At 38.8% G+C, this 22763-nt stretch overlaps 1 protein-coding gene across 2 annotated transcripts in view; it reads right to left on the bottom strand.

Annotated features, from left to right (window-relative positions):
- Window positions 1-2397: 2397 nt before the first annotated feature.
- Window positions 2398-22763, bottom strand: part of jakmip2 (janus kinase and microtubule interacting protein 2) — an 83503-nt gene continuing 63137 nt past the window's right edge. The window contains exons 14-25 of one of the 2 annotated variants that reach the window (XM_062048705.1): window positions 18366-18428; window positions 18090-18188; window positions 17697-17798; window positions 14804-14857; window positions 14657-14722; window positions 14513-14581; window positions 14356-14433; window positions 11323-11373; window positions 10966-11118; window positions 10832-10897; window positions 6779-6855; window positions 3665-3802 (exon numbers count right to left, since the gene is read on the bottom strand). In XM_062048705.1, the coding sequence (XP_061904689.1) occupies window positions 6805-6855; window positions 10832-10897; window positions 10966-11118; window positions 11323-11373; window positions 14356-14433; window positions 14513-14581; window positions 14657-14722; window positions 14804-14857; window positions 17697-17798; window positions 18090-18188; window positions 18366-18428 (852 nt within the window). In that variant the 3' untranslated portion in view covers window positions 3665-3802; window positions 6779-6804. Of the gene's footprint in view, window positions 3803-6778; window positions 6856-10831; window positions 10898-10965; window positions 11119-11322; window positions 11374-14355; window positions 14434-14512; window positions 14582-14656; window positions 14723-14803; window positions 14858-17696; window positions 17799-18089; window positions 18189-18365; window positions 18429-22763 lie in introns of both variants that reach the window. The other variant, XM_062048704.1, reaches the window with a different exon arrangement.

Below are 22763 nucleotides of genomic sequence, written 5' to 3'. Positions count from 1 at the left end.
GAATTAGGTTTTGACGTAGTGCAACTCAAACCTAACGTTGGAAAAACATTTAACGTTTAATCAATATTGCGTTCTGATTTTGAGTTGACCATTGAATGTTTGGTCATTTCCTAACCAATATTTTACAACACAAATACAACGTTGAAACAACACGATTTTTGACGACGTTTATTCAATGTCAGGTTGAGACGTTGATTTGACCATTGAAATTTGGTAATTTCCCAACCAACAACGTGGATCCAACATTAGACATCAAGGTCGTCTCAATTTACACAAAACTATTTTGCAACGTTGTTTAGAAGTCAGTTTAAAAAAAATACATGCATAATCAACATTGTATCAATGTCTTGTGCCTGCTGGGGTAGCTTCAACTTTTAATCTCTGGGAGGAGGGGGAAACACTGCCTGTCCTAATCAAGGGTCACATATTTAAATACATTACGAATGGCATTAAAAACTATATATATATGTATATATATATATATATATAAAAATACAAATACCGGTAAATATCTAATTTCCTTGTGGATCATTTAAATAAATAATGAAAATATCCAAGACCAACAAATGGCACCCCTTTTCTGCGGCGTAATTTTCTGTCTTTTTTTTCTGTCACTAAGACACATTTTTTACCACCGCTTTTCTTCTACGGTGAGATGGGGAAACCTTGCACACCCTCATCTGGGGTCTCGGCTCTTGAGTGCTGCTTTAGGCCCAACAGGTTTACAGTAGTACGTATGGTTTGTGACAACAAAAAATGGTTTGATAGAATTAATACATTTGTTGCTTTGATCATATTTGTTTTGCTTTTGCATGTTTTTTTTTTTACTCACTTTTTGCAAATGTGTAATGGCCAATTATGCAAATTGAATGAGTATGTGATTAGAGTTTTTGGAAGCAAAAACCAAATACAATTTTAGACCAGGGGCGGACTTAATCATTAGACCAGTGGTTCTCAACCTTTTTTCAGTGATGTACCCCTGTGAACATTTTTTTAATTCAAGTACCCCCTAATCAGAGCAAAGCATTTTTGGTTGAAAAAAAGAGATAAAGAAGTAAAATACAACACTATGTCATCAGTTTCTGATTCATTAAATTGTATAACAGTGCAAAATATTGCTAATTTGTAGTGGTCTTTCTTGAACTATTTGGAAAAAAAGATATAAAAATAACTAAAAACTTGTTGAAAAATAAACAAGTGATTTGATTATAAATAAAGATTTCTACACATAGAAGTAATCATCAACTTAAAGTGCCCTCTTTGGGGATTGCAATAGAGATCCATCTGGATTCATGAACTTAATTCTAAACATTTCTTCACAAAAAAAGAAATATTAACATCAATATTTATGGAACATGTCCACAAAAAATCTAGCTGTCAACACTGAATATTGCATTGTTGCATTTCTTTTCACAGTTCTTTTTGACAGACATTTTAGTGAGGGTCAAACCATCATGGCATGGGGGAAACTCTGGCTTTATGGTAATGAATGGAATAGTCTACTTGATTTGATGTTCAGTTTATGAACTTACATTCATATTTTGTTGAAGTATTATTCAATAAATATATTTATAAAATATTTTTGAATTGTTGCTATTTTTAGAATATTTAAAAAAAATCTCACGTACCCCTTGGCATAGCTTCAAGTACCCCCAGGGGTACGCGTACCCCCATTTGAGAACCACTGCATTAGACAAACGCAGGCAGTTGCCTGGAACATTGAGATTTCCAGAGGCTCCAAAACGTCACATAAAATCTCGGCCACCGCCAAGAGCTCTCTTTTTCCCACCAGTCGCACAGTTCAGGCCTTAACTATAATAGTGCTACGGTATTTGTCACATCTGGTCCAACTGTGCAAACAAAATACAGTAATGATCTCCAAAAAATGGCGTACCCTTTATCAAATGTTGTTCTTACCTTACAGTAAAGTAATGAAAAAATTAACAATTGTTTTCTAACAATATGGCAAATGACCTTGTTGTTTTTATGTGGCGTGCTCCAATGACTAGATTAGCCTTGGTCCACCAAGGGACGGCCATGTCTTAGTCACCAATTTTATGATTACATAAGAGCAGAGAGCACCAGCGCACCAGCTGTTTATGGTTTGTACATTTGTACAAATGCAGGTTTTTTCCCCCCAACAAATAAACAAATACAAGTGGGTGCAGGGCATAATATCTCATGTATGTTTGGTAAATCATTTCATTATATTCAAAGTATGTCTACCTGGCTCTATGTTGACCTGATGTGTGCTCAAGTGGTGAAACAAGTGGATGGATGTGTATCGTTCTTGTCAGGCAAGCACCTGCTACCTCCCGACTCAGCGCTCTCTGGCTTTTTTGACACCTGCTGTCCCGAGGCTTATCGAAGAAAAACAAACAAGAGCAAAAATGTCATCCATCAAAGTCAAACAACACATTTGACTTTTTGTTTATTTAATCGTCTACGTGAAAGTAGGAGTGGGTGGCGGGGTCAGGGGGTTCAACTCTTGTTGGAAGACCGATAAAAAAATCCTCTGTGAGTTTAAAAACAATATATATATATAGATTTTAAATATACATTACACAATATCAACCACCTGGGGAGGGGAACAAACCGGTTAATGTTAGTAATGTACAGGCAAAAGGATGGGGGAGGTGCATTTAAGGCAACTGCTTGTCAGCAAAGTTTGCACAAAAACTGTCTCAGTCATTCCACTGGGAAGTCATGAATGTAATGTATACTCATGATATCATTAATATTGCAGGGCTTGTTGGACCTTTGTTATCAGTAAAGGGGCTTTAAGTATTAAGGTTAGCAAAAATACACAAAATGGTTAGTTTTGTTTCCATATTTTTTTTAGGATTTGAAGATCGATAGTAACTTAAACCAATCATGATCCTAATATATGTTTAAATATTTACAAGCCTGATAAACTCTTAAAGGGTGATTGGACTTTAGGAGAAAGCTGCCCTCTGCTGATTAGCAAGAGCAACTACACTTCCTCCTGCAGTTGACTGGATGGTGGTGATTAGAGGAAACAGGGAGGCAAATATTCCACATTCAACATTTTTTTTTCTGCAGTTTCATCTTTGCAGCCGTCATCACAAAAAATTCCACGTAATTTTTCTAAATTTGAAATTGTGAAGTTTGACTGCTCGAGCTGCTGTAAGCGGTAGAAGTGTGACCATTCACAGAACAACAAGGAATAAAAGAATGTACATATGAACATGTTTGTGTATATCAGGGATAGTGAGCTGTTAAAAAAACAATTTGCTGCCTTTGGAGGAAAAACTACGTGTTGACAATCCAGTCCATAGTTCCTCTTTAGTGTCCTTCAAGTTAGTGTCTGTACCTCAGCAGGGTCCAAACAGTCTGATGGTCCATGTTAGGCTTGAAAGAAGAGACAATCAGCTGTGGGCGGGTCAGGTTTTTTTTCCCCAAACACTGACGGCTGACACACAATATTATTAATTATTACCCTGCATGGCAGAGACATCATTTACTTCCCGGGCTTTGGTTTTGGATTTGTCAAAGCATGTTTGTCAATATGGACATGCATCAGCATTTGCATGTATGTATTATGTTGCTGTGTGTATATGTGTGTGTGAGTGCATATTGTTCTTGCAGCCCTGCATCCTGAGAGACCCACTTAAAAAAAATAAAAAAATAAAATAAAATAAAATAAGAGTGAGCGTCCATGGCCAACATCCATTGACTTGTATCCTACCACCACACATAGAACCACTGTTGCTCCACACTCCAACGGCGAATAAATAACACAGAAGCAGTGACAAATGGGATCTCGGAGCTGATGCACCACCTGCAGGAACAAAAAATGGACGGGGAAAAAGTTAAAATTGGTGTCTAATTTAATTAAATTATTAAAATATCCTCATAATACGACCTCGTGGTTGTAGAGAGCCACAATTTATCTCACTGGGTATCGAGCAGTTTATGTGCCATAAAAGCAAATAAAAAGGTCAGCAAAATTACTTTAACTGGAAATTTTGTCAGGATATAAATAATTGTAGGCTTGATTTTACATGTAGTATTGAAAGTGCCTAAATGAAAGAGAGTATGGTTACAGTGTCACAGTGGCAGTGAAGTGTGGTCAGGTCAGGGGACACAGGTGAGGAACCCTCATTTGTCATCATGAAAAATTTACAAAAAATAAACAATTGTGGCATTAAAATAATATTCTATTCGTCCATTAAACTGTGTTGTAAATGTAGTTTTTGTGCAATTTAACGGGGACCTATTATGCAGGGCTTTATATAGGTGAATACACCTGCCCTCAGCCCCACTCTGACTCTTTTAACCACCCGTTCAGAGCCATGTTGTACTTCCAAACAAATGTGCACAGTATGAGAGGAAGTTTAAGGGCAAACAATGACAGTGGGGGGGTCAAACTGTCACAAGTGGCATTAAAATAATATTCATATTTGTCCATTAAACTGTGTTGTAAATGTAGTTTTTGTGTAATTTAAAGGGGACCTATTATGCAAAACTTACTTTTCTAACCTATTGGTACCTGTTTTTGTATATTTGGGAAAATACACAAAAATGTGAAATCAAACGATGGAGGCATGGCAGTGATATCTATAAAACGATCCTGCCTTCCTTCATACTTTCTACAAACGAGCTGTTTGGAATTTTACCCATTTGCGATGTTTTTCCACACATGTGAGGTCAGCGGATATCTCCGTATAAGGTAAAAATTTACCCGTAGATCTTTGTGCCATTGTAGTCCGACGTTGTGGTCAATAAGCTCCCTCTTTTTCTCTATTCTATTGTTGTGAGGCAGACTGGTGCCATTTCTAATGCAAAGTAACGTATTGTTATACACATACCCGTATTTTTCGGAGTATAAGTCGCACCGGAGTATAAGTCGCACCTGCCGAAAATGCATAATAAAGAAGGAAAAAAACACATATAAATCGCACTGGAACCCGGCCAAACTATGAAAAAGACTGCGACTTATAGTCCGAAAAATACAGTACTCATATCTGTCCATGGAATCGATATGGAAGCACTAAAAACTACAACAAAGATGACAGGGAGGAGACACTGTCGAAGTAAACCACGTAAATAAGACGGCCCACAAAACGGCGCATCCAGAAGAGACGGTCAGAAATAAGCTTGAAGAAGGTCTGTAAAACATAATCTATGCCTTATTTTGACCAAATAACCACAATTACATGTTATGCAGACCACAAGGAAGTGTTTGTAGAAAAAAAAATCATAATATGACCACTTTAAATCAATTTCAACTAATTCTGTCAAATATTATTTTTTTTATTCATTTTAATCACACTTCTGAATTTACATTAATCGTGAGTAATCGCAGTGAATTACTTGCTTCCATAATTTAAATGAACCTACAAAAATATGTTGACGCTAATGCAAGTTTATTGTCAACATTTTTTAAATTTTGAATGTATGTATGTCTTTTTGCGCAAACCTGGTAACAGTTGCATCTAATTTCTGTCAGGGTTTCCTAAGGAAAATTTGCCAGCAAAAAGAGCAGTTGGAGTCTCTTCACTCATCTTTGCACTAATGTACAAAACAACCCACGCCGCCTTTGGGTAAACATTTGCGGTTAAAATAAAGGAGCATGTACAATCAAAATAATTTGCAGGACTAATCTGTACATATACATGATTAATCCAATGATTTTGGGATTTTTTGGACACCCTTAACTTCCACAATTTATTCAGTACAAATTGTTGAATTTGCACATTTCTTGATCATCCGGAGATGAGACAGCCGAGAGCGAAGCCTACCCTCTGATTGCGCAATCCCTTATGATCAATCATTGATGGGTTGGATGATACGTGCCTGTTTCTGTTTATGCGATGACTTTTACAACAAACTAACAGAACTTTTAGTAGAGAAAAATAATGTAATCTTATTAATACACTGTGTGAGTCCAGCTGTGTTTTAACAAGTCTTCTTTTTTTTTACAAGGTTGCCTCCTCTGACCTCTCCGTGTTATCACTGGCTGACTATGTAGTTCTTTCCTAACTAACATAGTTACCCCGCAGATATGCGTATGGACTTCCATCCATCCATCCATTTTTCAGGGTTGCAGGGGATGGCTGGAGCCTATCCCAGCTGCATTCGGGCGAAAGGCAGGGTACACCCTGAACAACACCTCATTGCAGGGCCAACCCAGATAGACAGACAACATTCACACTCACATTCACACACTAGGGCCAAGTTAGTGTTGCCAATCAACCCAGCCGGAGTACCCGGAGGGAACCGACGCAGTCACGGGAAGAACATGAAAACTCCACACAGAAAGACCCCGAGCCCGGGGATCGAACCCAGGACCTTTTTATTGTGAGGCACGCACTAAGCCCTGTTCCAACGTGCTGCCCGCGCAAGGACTTATCTATACAATTTAAAGCAAGACAACAAATGGTTTTCAGTATTATATTAAAAAAGACAATATTAAGAAGTATTCAAAAACAACATTTATTTTTTAAATTGAATTATTCGTCTTCTTTTAGTTGTTATGCTATTAATGAGCAACATTGGTTAAAACACAGAAACTTTAAGTTTAAAAAACTAAGTCAGTGCCTCATCGGCCCTGAGCCTTACTGCATATTGGTGAAAGGTGAAAAGATGTTGATGCAGAGGACAAAAAGATGTATTTCTAATGAAGTGAGTGTCCAAGAAAGCACACCTAGCTTTAAACCGTTTACTTTTACTTTCCATTGTGGCAAAATGGCTGAAATCTTTACTCTAAATCTTCTAATTCTATATAGGCCACCCCGTTCCATCTCAGACTCACCTCTGCTACGGAACACGCCAAAGACCTCAAGGCCAAAGGATAAAGGCAAGAGAAAAGAACAAGAACAGAAACAAAAACTGCAAAGAGAAAAACAAGAAAAGAGGACAGAAAGACAGAAGTTGAGAGAATTAGAGGGACATGTAGCATGTTAGTCACGTCAGGGGCACACATAGAGGAACATAGTGTAGAAATAAAACTCATCACAACATTCTTCAAAGATGGTGGCCTCAGTTAACCCTGAAGGCAACACATGACAAAATAGAATGTCACCCAGGAGGGCATTGGTTGGACTGTTAACAAAAACCGTGGAGTGATGAATTTCTATGTTTAAAAATTAGCAGACTACTTCCTGGTTCATAGCAAACCAACCAATAACATAACCGAATGAAGAAATTATAGCACAGACCAAAATAACTACTATCTTAGTAAGTAACTAATTTATTGGGGGATGGCGGGACTAACGAACTAACCACATGAAAAAATATATCTTTGGAACAAACTAGCTAATCTAACTAAAACTATTGTACTATTGACTAATAAACAAACAAAACTAATAAACAATGAAGTCTAACTTATTGAACTAACTAGAATATGACCTACCCTTTGAACAGCTGAACTAACCGAACCAACTAACTAAACACACTAAAATCACACAAAAAACGAACAAACAAACCAACTAACTTAGTAGCAATGAATATAAAACCTGTCTCTGAAATGTTTTATGTTTATGTACCATTACGATCTCTGTTAAGCAAAAACATTTTTTTGATGGTCAATTAGTGACTTAGGGCTTGATCTACTGTACTAATAACTCAAATATCAACTGCTAAATGAAAAGGTATAAATAGAAATAGAAATTGCACGTACTATTAGTGGGCGTGTTGCGAGTCATCTACTAAGACTGTCTGCACAATTGATTGTAAGTGCAAAATTCTGCAAAATTTTGCCCTATTCAAAGGGGATCTACTTATGCAAAACCAACTTTTCTTACTAATTGGTATCTGTTTTTGTGTATTTGGAATTTGCATAAGTCCCAAAATCAAACCATGGACACATGGCGTGTGTATTTAAAAAACAATCTTGCTTTCCTTCATACTTCCTCTAATCGAAACATTTGGAATTTACCCAATTAGGGACATCTTTCCCAAGTGTGACGTCAGTGATATCTCGATACATGGTAGAGATTTACCCAACGTGCTTTGCTTGAGTTTGTCAGTGTAGTCCGACGCCATAGTCAATAAACTCCTTCTTTTTCTCTATCCTCTTGTTGTGGGGCAAACTGGCTCTAACTTGCACATGCATCCTCAGCTGTTGCCATTCCTAATACATGTAATAATATGTCAGTAGACTCCATATGGAAGCGCTAAAAACAACACACTTTCAGCCTTGATAAATCACATTACAAGTGCTAAACGATTACATTTGCCTCTTTCCTCCCAGCATTTTGCGTATTCTGATAATCTTCATATATTGTACCTATGAATCAATGCTAGACGGATTGTGCATGCTATTTTGCTCAGCGTGGCAAAGTTGGTAGAGTGGCCGTGCCAGCAATCGGAGGGTTGCTGGTTACTGGGGTTCAATCCCCGCCTTCTACCATCCTAGTCACGTCTGTTGTGTCCTTGGGCAAGACACTTCACCCTTTGCCCCTGATGGGTGCTGGTTAGCGCCTTGCATGGCAGCTCCCGCCATCAGTGTGTGAATGTGTGTGTGAATGGGTGAATGTGGAAATACTGTCAAAGCGCTTTGAGTACCTTGAAGGTAGAAAAGCGCTATACAAGTATAACCCATTTATCATTTATATGTATTTATCATTTAAGCGATGCAATCCTCTGGGCGCAAGCTTAGTAACTGCTCATGTTTTAATACGGACAAAACTTTTATAAGATCAGGGTTTTAGTAAAAAAGTTATCAAGATTCTAAGGGGTATGCGACAAGGTAAACACGTTACATTTGGTGAGCATCTGAATAAAGGAATTATGCCATTAATTGAACTTTCCAAAAAATAGTTGTCCAACATCATTCCTGAACCAGGAGGTAGCCTGCTAACTGACAAATATGCTTCACTTTTTTTTTTTACATAAAAGGTCGACCTTGTCAGACATTTTCTCATCACTGAGTGACATTGTAGTTTTCATTTATAAAAATACCGTACTTTCCGAACTATAAGCCGCTAATTTTTTCCACACTTTTGACCCTGCTGCTTATAAAACGGTGAGGTTAATTTACAAATGTTTCTTCCTCTAACAGCCATAATTTGTATTCAACAAATACTTTTCATAGAACACCGACAGAGACACTAAAAAGGTTATGTTATTGTTTGTGTCATGGCGCCATCTTTTGAACGAGTTCTCTCACTGCAGGTGCTGCGGATTGAAAATGTATATCCTGTTTTGTTCCTTGAACCTGAAGTATTCTTACATAGCGTTTCTGCTTGAAAGGATTCTTTATTCATCACTCCAAGCTAGGGCTGCACGATTAATCGGAATCGAATTGACATCGAGGTTTTAATTAATGCAGTAAATAACCACAAGAGGCTGACAGCCATGTTTGCCAGTCAGAATTGAGCCTCGCATTTGTTCGTCTTTCGCTTCAAACAGAAAGAAAGACATCTTTGTGCACCGCTCTTATCACCTGAGTGAGTTTATTTAACATTGGAATTAACTGAACAGAGTGACCCTTCTTTTCATCATTAACAATCTTTGTCTCGGCGGAGACGAGAGCGGGCCGCCGCCGCCAACACACACACAGTACAGAGAGCCTCGCGACTCCCCGGTGAGAAGTGTGGCAAAGTAACACAAATTCAGAGGAAAAAATACGATTACAAAGCCAAATGTCCCATAGGGGGAATGTTTCAGCTTCAAATCAGATAGGCAATATGAGCCCATCAACACGGACGACCGAGCAAAAATGCCGTGATCAAGTGATAATAAACAAAAAGACAACGTCCGACCTAATTTTTCCAACTGGAAGAAAAATGCGCTTTAAGATTTTCAATATATATTTCGGTTAATTGTTTGCTTACAGAAATGAGCCCATTTTATTTATTTGTTTATTTATTTAGGATAACAAAGTTATTTACCTTCCAATTACAGTACAATGGTAAACAATTCTACAGTAATGATAAATAGACATTTATATCCTCTTAAATGTTTATTTGTATTATAATTATGTATTATGTTACAATATAAACACTGTATAGTATTTATCCAATATTTCTTTAGTTTAAGAAATTATGTAGACAAAAGATCTGAGTCTGTCTGCAGAAAGCCAAACATTTTTGAAAGTAAATTATTGCATATTGTTCAAATGTGTGGCACCTTGAGACAAGAACATGTAGATTGACAGTCTAAAAGCAACTTGTCTTCCTACACTCGTTATGTTTGCATTTTTATGCATTTTTATGTATACAATATAAAAAAACGCAAATCGAATCGCAATTTTGGAGAGCAAAACCGCAATTAGGTTTATTTCTCAAAATCGTGCTGCCCTACTCAAAGCAACACTTGTAAGTATTACAATATAACTATAACAATTCATACTTACTAAACCGTCCCACGTGTGATGTCTATAGGAGTGTTTTCATGCATATTTGTAAGTACTATCGCAATGTAATTAATCTAACGTCATTAGCATTAGCTAATATACTAACACGTTTACAAGTGTCTGTGTATTTGTTATGAACTTACAATGGCATTCTTTTTGACTTGTTTCAGTTTCGTAAATTCACCAAAACGTCACCAGGGAGTTATTGTGTCTGTTTAGCTGATCGGAAAGCGAGCTTCCGCAGCTAGTGGGTCCATGACGATGGCTTCTGTTTTGTTTGATCAGCTGTTTTACTGCCGTGTTACAGGCACCGTTTGAAAACAATAAAGGTACGTAAATAAACATTTACAAATATCTTTTATATTGGTATATATCTGCGGCTTTTCATTCGGTGCGGCTAATATATGTAAATATTTGTATTTCTTCAAAAATTTGATGGGTGCAGCTTAAGTACTAGTGCGCTCCATAGCCCGGAAAACACGGTAATACACTGGGGGTCTATTGTACCTTTTCTTCAAGATCTTTAATCTGCCTCCTTTGGATCTCTGTCTTGTCTTCAAGGTCTCGAATTCTCTGCAAAAATAATTTCAATGAGTGAGATTCTGGTCTGTGCTGTATTTTCCCACATGGATGTACAGTACCTGGTGTGCCTGGTGCAGCAGCTCCATCCTCTCCTGTAGGATTTGGCAGTCGTACTCTCGACTCTTCCTCAGCATCTGCCTCCTCAGCTTCTCCACTGCCGATCGCAGCTCGTCCCGCTGGAGTTCGTCCAGAGGCTCGCCGTATTTGATCACCTATGGAGGAGGATAAAACTCAATAGGGGACATATTTGCTTCATTCAGTTGGAATTACTGTCAGAGAAGTATTAAGTTAACTTGTTTAACATTGTGGTTGTAGTTTTGAGTGTAGTTTATGTGGTTGTGTTTCCAATATTAGGACTGTATGTAGAATAGTATGTAAGACATTAAGGATATAACAGTAATGAGGTGAAAGAGGACCTTGTCCTGCTGCAGAGCGTTGTATAATGTTGCCTCCAATTCCTGGATTTGCTGTTGAAATGGAGAAAAAGGGTCATTCTGTCTCTTGATCATTAAAGTATCATTCAGAAATAATTGTATCAGTTTTTCAATAGAAAGTATTGAACAAGCTTTTGTTAACTGGTGAAAGTGCAGTTAGTTCGACTTTTTTGTGTAGACAGAACACAAGGGGTGTCCAGAGTGGTCCATCGGTATTCCACTAACACTAACACGAACCCAGTCCTTTTCAAATAGAGATGGACTGGCTGCCCTCTGGGTCCCCCCATCTGAGGGGGCTTGTGTGACTGATGCTTTATCAGTATCATGCAGTATCACGCTTCAAAAGCTGTGCGATGCATAACGTGGTTGTCGTAGCTATTAATCCTGACTTCCTTATTTTGGTTTGAAAAAATCAGTGCTAATTGTTTTATTTTGTTTGTAGGTTAAAATGTTCTATACATTCTGCTCCTTAGTTAATGTTGTTGATCATTTGGAATGTATCATTATTTAAGTTTATTTACATTTTACAGTATCAAATTGTTAAAGTTGTCAAAAAAAAAAATGTTTCCGGCAAATTGATGCAATCTTTCTGTTACAGACTAAAACAACATTTGTTGAAAGTCTCTGTATCTATTTATGTTTTCTTTTTTGTTTTCTTTAGTGTCAATAAGGAAACAATATTATGCACAGGTGCACTTGTAACAATTTTATAGACAAATGATACTAATTACAGAGTTGGGGTGGGGCAAAAAGTTTTCTTCTTCTTAGTGGGAGCATAACATAAAATAACTGAGAAGCATTGCACTAAGCTAACTATTATAGTAAACTTTATGAGTTTGCAATGACAATCCATCCATCCATCCATCCATTTTCTACCACTTGTCCCTTTCGGGGTCGCGGGGGGTGCTGGAGCCTATCTCAGCTGCATTCGGGTGGTAGGCGGGGTACACCCTGGACAAGTCGCCACCTCATCACAGGGCCAACACAGTCAGACAGACAACATTCACACTCACATTCACACACTACGGGCCAATTTCGTGTTGCCAATCAACTTATCCCCAGGTGCATGTCTTTGGAGGTGGGACGAAGCCGGAGTACCCGGAGGGAACCCACGCAGTCACGGGGAGAACATGCAAACTCCACACAGAAAGAGCCCAGGATTGAACCTAGGCAATGGCAATGGCAGTTATATATTATTCTTTTTTTACAAGCTAGTGTTCCATCAAAATGAAGCTGTAATATGTTGTAGTTTACAATGATGACGTATTATTAGGGATGTAATGGTTTCATGTATTTGTAATAATATTTTTCTGTACACAGGGTTCAGTTTGTTACGGAGGTGTACAAAATTCCCACGCGGTACACATTAGTTAGTAAAGGACCAAAAGCGTTTCTTGTGTCATGCGTTTAAAAAAACAATCAAAAACATTAAAACGGCAAAAAAAGAGAACGGGAATGTCCAAGATGCGACCTGTCTTGGTTGGCCCGGGTAAAAATAAAAAAAATAAAATTTAAAAAAAGTAAAAGACCCCCTTCACACTGCCGGGGACCAAACTTGGGTCAGTAAAATGAGAGTTGAGAGCTTGCGCAACTTTTAAAGTGTCCTGTAAATATGGTATAGTACATCATATTTCTTTGGCCCTAGTGTGTGAATGTTGTCTGTCTATCTGTGTTGGCCCTGCGATGAGGTGGCGACTTGTCCAGGGTGTACCCCGCCTTCCACCCGAATGCAGCTGAAAAAGGCTCCAGCACCCCCCGCAGCCCCGAAAGGGACACGCGGTAGAAAATGGATGGATCATAATTATTTTTTTAATACATTATTGTATTTATTTAAGATTTACCTGCCAAGAGTTTGCGTTTTTTTATGTTTCCTTAAAAAAATTTACCAAAAAAATTGGTCAATTGTTTTCCTTCAAAAGAATGGTACCAAAAAATTAAGCGAACTGTAATCTTAATACATAGTTAAAGTTAAAGTGCCAATGATTGTCACACACACACACTAGGTGCGGTGAAATTATCCTCTTCATTTGACCCATCCCCACAGGGGAGCAGTGAGCAGCAGTGGTGACGGCGCCCGGGAATCATTTGGTGATTTAACCCCCAAATCCAACCCTTGATGCTGAGTGCCAAGCAGGGAGGTAATGGGTCCCAGTTTCATAGTCTTTGGTATGACTCAGCTGGGGTTTGAACTCACAACCTACCGATCTCAGGTAGGTTGTGATTGGTATGTACTGTTAGATATTTGATCTTTCCCTAGCTTTTCCTGACATGTTTGTTCATGCAATTTCAAAATCCATAATCAATACATTTGGGTAAATAATTGTAAGCAATAGGAAAGTAATCAGTATAATACCTAATGAGTGACGCAAAGCACATACTGTATACTGATGAAATAACACATACCGTACATTATTGATAATCATGAAATGCAACATACTTTATAAACTAACAGAGCGAAAGTAATCTTTAGGTTACAAATGAGTTAAAAACAACGTGTCATGAGGAGGTCAGGCTTTTCAGCTTGATGCTGGCCAGATATTTAGATTTTTGAGGATCCTGGAGAAAATAACTGTATAGGTGACATATACATAGCCAAAATTCAGCTCAACCTGGTAAGACAGCATTCATTGAGGGTCTTCAGAATTTGACAATAAGACCTTGTATGCGGAGTCTCATAACACTACCTAGGAGCGAGAAAACATTGGCTCATGTGACAAAATGCAGAAAGTGGGACCAAACAGGGTAATAACAATGGCTGGACAATGCTAGAGGACAACAGAGATGTTTAGAGCAGAAAGTAGACTGGTGAGCAGACTTTTTTTTAATTTTTTTTACTACTACCGTATACACTATATATTTTTTTGCAATATTTTTATTTATCTTTGAACAAGAAGTTTCCGTGTTTGAATGATGTCCACTTCCACTCAGAGAATTTGGAATTTGCAACAGTACCAAACCATATCCTGCCTTGCCTCTTCTTAACATTAACATAGTTATCTCATAGTGCTTGGATACCATGTAGGCCTGGTCCAGGGCTTGTTTTCTGTAGTCCAGCTCTTCCTCCAAGTATCCTTTCTGTTTACAGAACATTTCCTGTACAGAGTGTAGGTCAAAAGTTACAATCTCTTTTTAAAATGCCCCTCAATCTTATTTTTTGCTGAGTGTTACTCACCATCTCTATTTCCAGATCCATCATTTTCTGATGCAACGCTGCCTCTGTACCCTCTATCTGTCGAATCCACTAGAGGGCGACAAATAAGAACCTTAAGTGTAATAAGAACTCAAGTATCAAACTAATTAAGACCAAAAAACATACCTTTTCTGCTAATGACAAAACTGTGCTAGCCTGAATTATCGCCACTTGCTCCTCGTTTCTTAAATTCTTAAAAAAAAAAAAAACATAACTACATTTCATATGCATATATTGTATGGTCAAGGTGTGTTATTGTGTAACATGAATTACCCCGTTGTCTCCAAGGATATCTAAAAGCTTGATAAGATCTGGTATGCACACATCCTGTGAAAGAAACACATGACATTTTTTACAAAATGACATTTTGCTTGTGGTGAGATTCTTTTAAGAATGGAGCATGTAAAAGAGAGATTACACAATTCCATGTACAGCAACAGCAGCATCTAGAAGAGACCTTTTCACTCACGAGCATGTTGATAAAGTTTACATTTGTTGCTCAACACAACAAAACTGAGGCAAGACAAAAAACAAATTACAACTGAGAAATAACCGTATAGGGCAACAGCTACCAATATTTTAGAAATTGAGTAATTTATCAATTCATTTGTTTGATTAATTGAGTAATTAAATAAAACAAAGGTTATAGCCTCAGTGCATATTTTAAGAAAAGTAGTTGAAATAAACAAGGATTTTTCTAATGACCTTAATTCTTTATTTTATAAATGCACGCACCATTAAAATTATACAAAATGTATCCATTGAGGCATTACTTTATATCACCTTTATATAAAAAATTATAAGTTAAAAAGTTTTCAAAGATACTTTTAGCCTAAAAAGACAATTAAAAAGACTGATAAAGTATGAGAAAATTAGTGAGAATGTATTTAACACATTTGAGAAGGTATTAATTGGAGTAGTGGTGTTTTTGGATTGTTGGACAAAAAACTGGTTAGCAAACTGTAGATGCATGCCAACATGTCCTCACTTTCCCGCATGCGATTGAATAAAACATCTGTTATGCAAGTCTAAAATATAAAATGACGCCAGTTACCAACATAGACTTTTACCTTGTTTCTGCTTGTATGCTACTCTTAAATATGCAGGATGTTTTGTTGTAATGTGCTGCATCATCAGTGTAGTGCTATTGTGAAATGCCAGCTCCATTTGAAATTGCAAACATTTCACCCCAATGTCTGTCTTTTTCAGTATGAAATGATCGCAACACCTTTGACAGCTTATTTGGTCTTCTTTGGGCCCTTGGCTGTCCTTCCCCCTCTTCTTTAAACTATCTCCATTGGCACTGTGCTGCAGGCCACATCACCCGCAACATGATCTACACCAAATTAGATGCAGCGCTCTCATGTGCGCTAATTTGGAGCATTCTTGCGGACTTTCCTTAATTAATTAATTCATGAAACGAAACATTGAAGCAACAAAATATAAATCAAAGTTTTTCTCTATTGAAGTTAACCTGATTTAATCAATGAATCTTTGGAGCCATTAACCCTTCCGCAACGCAATTATCAATCAATCAATCAATGTTTATTTATATAGCCCTAAATCACAAGTGTCTCAAAGGGCTGTACAAGCCACAACGACATCCTCGGTACAGAGCCCACAATTACTCACCTGGATACAAAAAAATGAAAAACTCAATTCATGAGGAATTGTTTTGTTTTTACTTTTTGCTGGACTCCCTGTCACCTTCATTTTCAGTTTAGTTTCCTGCCAGCACACCTCTTTTCTATTTCTAATCAAGTCTATTTAAGTTCAGCTATTTCTCCTTGCCCGCGCTGGATTATTGCCTTTTTGTCAGTGTTTATGTGTTACTCTGCTGCTGTTACATGTCTTACACTCGCCTTTTGTTTCTGCCGTTTTTTTGCTCTCTATTAATTTTTTCATTTTTATTTGACTGACATGCCGCCTTCTGTCTCTGGATCCTGGGGTCACGCCATTAGATTTATTCAGATGCAGTTGGTATCCAGGGTGTATCAACCATGTGGGCCTTAAGATCAAGAAAATCTAGGTTGTAAATTTCTGGGCGTGGTGACTGTGACAAACGAGCTTTCCTGGGGCAATCACACTGCTTTCACTGTAGGAGAGGCCCAATAAAAATGTTTCTTTCTGAGGACACTGAAATGTACCAAAATTCCTCTTTTAAAATTGTGCCATTAGCCATTTGTCGGTGTGGTTTTTGAGCTGCACTAAGCTTAATCCGCAGACACTCCAGCGAGTGGTTAAAGGGGCTGCAAAATCATTGGGATAACACTTCCCAAGATGAGTACCATCAACACTACTGGCTGAATGAGACCAGTGCATAACACCCGATGTAGAGTACAGGTCATTACGCGACATTGCTCAGTCTGTATCCTCAGGCTGTGATAAGATCATATTCGACCACTACAATAACTATGATAGAGACTGCATTGCTGTAGCAATTACATAACACTACTGAAACAGCTGTCTGTCTGTAATTTTAGATAACAATAGTCTGGTGTATGCTGTCCAGTGCAGTGAGGAATGCACTGATTTATCCACTGAGCAAACACATGTCACAACACAGATGAACAAAGTCATCAAGTCAAGACTCAGCTGTGTGCTTGCACTGCGAAGTGAAACAGCACTTTTTTGTGGACAAAAATTTACATATTCTGGATAGAGAAGACAGATGGTTCCAAAGGGGAGTGAGGGAGGCCATCTTAACCAAAGTTAAAAAAAAACAAAAAACATGTATGAACAGATTCCAGGTCTGCGGGTGCGACACCACTTATCTCTCAATGCTGTTCTTTCATCACTTCCTAAAAGATTCAATAAACATAATACAGCGACTTTGGATTTCAGGGGTTCCCAATGGCCATTGTTAGAACTGAATGGAATACTAACAAAAGTTGGCTAGCAAAAGTCTCACTCCGGGTACGCTAACTGTGGTTTTTGTACCACGGAAGAGTGACACCAATCGTCGGCATTGGAGGGTGCTTCAGTACTTGATACTTGGATCCAACACCATCCCCTCAGACGAGCGCTGGCCTATCAAGTCTTTTGAGCATGAACTGATGACGCCTGCTCGGATGAGGGTCGAAACGGCGTCCAGTTGTAATCGATTCAATGCTCTGAGATAACAACCTGGATGATTTCACACATTTTATTTTACAGCATTCCATACCTTGACCCCTTCCTTCATACAGTAGATCTGCAGTGCACTGACTCCCTCAGAGAAGGGATGCATCCTAAGGTGGTTGAAAGGAGGTGACCTCCGCTCTCGTTCCTGCAACAGCAATTGTCATCACTCATTTGTGTTTTTTTATTGACCATAGATAAAGCATAAGCCTAAGTGCAAAATAAAGTGATACAAACAAAATGTCACATTGCCAAGAAGAACGTACAGGCACAAGCTCAATAAATGGGCTATTTAGCTATAATCTGGTACAGAACATATCTGTCTTTGAGCTTAATGTTTCTGTACATTGTCCCTTCAAATAAAGACTAAACTAAATGAACATTGAAAGAAAACATTGCGACATAGAATTATGGATTTTGTAATGTTTGTGTGGCTCACCTCTAATTCCAGGATTCTGAATTCTAACAGTTCATTCTGGTCTCTAGAGTCTTGGAGCTCCTCCTGGCTTCGATTAAACTCCAACTCCATCTTCTCCAACTGGATGAAAAACAAGTGAAAGTCACTTTAAATGACTGATGATGATACCCAAAAACGTTCACATATTTTAATTCATTGTATTGGACAGTAAAGGGTACACATTCCCAAAATACCTCATACATACTGTATGATTTACATTATATAATTGAAATAATAATTAACATGCTTAAATCCAACCTTCTCGTAAAGTTCCTGATTTCTTCGTAAAAACAGCTGCTTCTCCTCCACCCATTTGGAATCCTATGGTAGAATAAAGACAGTTAATGCAAAATCCTTCCAGATGAAAAGGAGCAGAAAGCCCACATATCATTAAAAATAAATAGAAGTCTTGCTCAGAAATAATTTGATTTCAGATTTTCTTTGATTTCATAACATCTTGGACAAATGTCATAAAGATAAAGACTAATCGTGTCCTCGCTGATTACATAGTTTGACAATTCTTTAGTTAAGAGAGCATGTAAAATCATGCTTCAATGTAGTTAGAGACGTATCCCAGAAGTCAATATTGCGACTAACATCTTTTACACTAAATACTGTATAAATTACATTTGTAAGGCCACGGAAGACTAAAAGTTAGTATTACTTGAAGACAGTATTGTATTTTGCTCATGAGAGAATTACACGGTTGCTAAGGCAAACAATTACAGTAGGAAAGGGATTCATATGGCCCCATTCATCGTAATTTACCTGACACATGAAACGTGACACATTGGGGAGTGCACAGATGGCAGTAGAGTATTTAATATCTTAAAATATGTTATGTGACAATTCCAACTATGACTACAGTGCCTGTTGCAATGTAAAGTGGTGCTTTCCATAATTAACAGCAGACTGCATTACAAAATGATTAACCCCCCACCTTCCTCACACGTGAGAGCCACCCAGGAATAGGGCCATTTGAATCCCTTTACTAGTGTACAGTAGAAATTAATACAAAAAACATGGTTTAATATACAGACTTTGAACATTGAACTTAAAAACAACAACAAAATAATGTTATTTGGCAATTAAAGAAACGACACTCAAGCACAAATACAAATAGATGGTGTCGACAGGGTGTATGAAAGCAACTTTTGAGGTGTCATCATGTATGATAAATTGAGCTACAAATTTCAGATTTAAAACATACGACAAAGTGATAAACAATTCAATACCGAACACAGCAACAACAGCAAAAACTCCACTCCACACGCTTTCCTGTTCACTCGTGTTGCCATATCTAAATGATTGTGTGGAGGAATGGGAAAATGATTTACAAAAGCAGACTACAGTCCCTAACCGTACAGAACAAAAGGTCAATTACGAAAATACATAATGGCCTTATCGACTGATCTATCCAAATACCACGCACTAAGCAGCATGTGCAAACTGTAAAAATTGCTTATAGGCATGTTACATGTGATGTACTAAGACTTTGTGTGCAATTGAAAACTAGTAAAGACCACCATATTTAAACAAGGATTTTGTGCGTAATACTGGCTGTGGCCATGGAAACATTAATTTCCCTCTACATTCATGTTTTTATTCCCTCCAACCTGTGTGTGAAGTTTTTGAACGAGCAGCACACATCTATAATCTGTAACACCTGCAATACAGAATCACAAACAAGACAACAAACAATTTTTAGCTCACGACGCACGCTCTGCAGGTAAGTGGTGGACTATCACAACACAGCAGCGCATCCATGTGTCTGTAATGATCCCAACGCAAGCAAATGCATATTGTTGTTTTTCAAATAGGAGATATATATTATAATAATACACTTCCTAAATGAAAAAATTAACAACATTTTAAAAAGCGGCAGCAAACACCAAAACTTATCAGTCGAATATGTTTTAATCAGCCCCTTAAGTCACCCAGCAGCTATAACATTATAAAATGATAGTGCTGAACAGACAATATGTCTAATATTTTTTCTTTTCTGACAGTCCAAATATGTTGACACACACACTTAGGACAAAATACTTTCTGTCCATTGTCTGTCTTTGCAGAGCGACCACCTTCTTTCTCACAGCCATGTGTAAGCTGTGTCAGTTTGCATATACCAGTAGATTTCAAATGTGCTAAATGAAGGCACAAAATAGCGCCCACACAGCAGTTTTAGCCTGGATAGAATGAATGATTATAGTTGCATCTTCGCATTCCAGTATTCTGGGTGTTCTGATGATAAGCATATATTCTAATCTGCATATTCATGAAGACACTAAATGTATTAGGCTCAGTATTTTGCTCACTTAAGAGATGCAATATAATCAATCCCCTTAGTAGATCAGCTTTGCGTGTGCTAGCAACCAGCCTGACATCCTGGGAGTCCATGGTCATGGCAACATGAATGACAATGGACAACGTCTGCTGGAACTCTGCAGCACACACCAACTCTGTATCCCCAATTCCTTCTTTCTGGGCTCAAACTCCTCCAAAGTCAGCTGGTGTCACCCTCGTTTTAAACGCTGGCACCAACTTGACCATGTGCTGGTGAAGCGTGAGCACTTAAAAGATGTAACACATTGCCAATCACTGCATTCAGCAGACTGTGACATTGATCACGCCCTTGTACGCTGCAAACTAAGATTGACCCCAATAAAGCCACGCCCACACCTCGCCTGCACCAATAAGTACTTGTGTCTGGCTATGCCGCCTCATACAGCATGCAGATAACCGCATGCAGATAACACTGACCCATCCCTCTCACCTACGGACATCACCTCTGCCTGGCAGCACTTCCACTCTATCACCACGAAAGCTGCATTCTCCACCTTTGGAAAGCTATCCAGCTCACAGCCAGACTGGTTCAAGACTCATGCCAGCCTGCTACCACCAGCAATTGCCCCAAAGGGCTCAGCCAGACTGTCCTGTTTGCAGCATAACACTCGCTCAAATAAGGCAGCATGGAAGCCGGCATGTCGCAATGTCCAATAGGCCACTCGTACTGCCATGCAAGACTACTGGAACACACTATGTGATCGTATCGAGTCATGTGCATCCAGTGGCAACATCAGAGGTGACCTGAAAGAATATTTAGGCCCAGTCCCCAAAAAGTCCTCTCCCCTCCGTTCTCTAGCTGGTGAATTCCTGACTGATCTGGAATCTCATCTGACACGTTGGGCTGAGCCTTATAGCATTCTCTATGGACAGCCTGTCATAGCCAACACACTGGCAATAACTGCTGCTGGATGCTGACATCACCATTGAGGATGTCAAATCTGCCAGAAACGCCCTTAAAAACAAAAAGTCTCCCGGAGCTGATGGCCTCCCTTCTGAGGTTTTTAAGGCAGGTGGGGATCCACTCGCCTCTGTTTTACGCCATCTGTTTGTGTCTTGCTGGAACAGTGGATACCTCCCAGATGTCTTTCGAGATGCTAACATCATCACCATCTATAAAAACAAAAGGGACCATCCAGACTGTAACAACTACAGAGGAATATATCTGCTCAGTGTTGCCGGAAAGATATTTGCTCGAACTGTTCTACCACGACTACAAGTACTTGCAGACTGTATCCTCCCTGAAAGCCAGTGTGGGTTTCGAACCGGACGCTCCACAGTAGACATGGTGTTCTGTGTTCGACAATTTGACAGGAAAAGTTCATTGAATAACAAAAACCTCGGTTTTTGGTATTTGTGGACTTGACTAAGGCCTTTGACTATCTCAGCCAATCTGGACTCGTCATTGTCCTGCAAAGACTTGGCTGCCCCCCTAAACTGCTGATGATGATTACTGAATTTCATGATGGCATGAAGGCAAAGGTACAATTTTAAGGCACTCACTTTGACAAATTCCAGATGAGCTGTGGGGTGATGCAGTGTTGTGTTCTTGCTCCTACCCTCTTACTATGTTGCACTTTCCCCGAAGACTCTGGCATCCTCTTACATACCCACAGCTCAGGAAAACTTTTTAATTTATCCAGACTGCGGGCTAAGACCAAAGTAAGTCATGTGTAAGCATGAACTGCTTTATGCTGATGATGCTGCCTTTGCCACCCACTCAGAGGCTGAACTACAACTGCTCTGCACATCTTTTGACTGTGCATGTCAAGAGTTCGGCCTGCAAATTAGCTTAAAAAAGACAGTTGTCCTTGCCCAACCTGCAACCCTAAAGCCTGCTATCTCCATCTCCAACACACCTCTATGTGTGGTGGACAAATTCACCTACCTGGGATTCACAGTTCCCAACACCAAAAACCTTGATGCAGAACTTGACATGCGCATTGGAAGGGCATCGTCAAATTGAGAAAGCGTGTCTGGCACAACAAGAACCTGTCCTTGCTCCTCAAAGTACGTGCATACCACACATGTGTACTTAGTACACTACTATACGCATCTGGGTCATGGACAACATACCGCAGGAACGAACATCGCCTTAATGCATTTCACTTCCGCTGCCTTCCTTCCATACTGGGCGTTTTTTGGAAGGACCATGTCACCAAGTCACTCGTACTACAGAAAAAAGGCTCCAGTGACCTGTACACAACTCTTCGCTAACGCACATTCATCGTATGGATGACGCTCGCCTCCCTAAACTCTTATTTTATGACGAACTAACCAATGGTCCACGCAAACAAGGACGTCCCCACCTAC

Source organism: Entelurus aequoreus, linkage group LG05 (genome assembly GCF_033978785.1).
Source record: "Entelurus aequoreus isolate RoL-2023_Sb linkage group LG05, RoL_Eaeq_v1.1, whole genome shotgun sequence".
Lineage (NCBI taxonomy): Eukaryota > Metazoa > Chordata > Actinopteri > Syngnathiformes > Syngnathidae > Entelurus > Entelurus aequoreus.
This window is presented reverse-complemented; position numbering and strand designations above follow the sequence as displayed.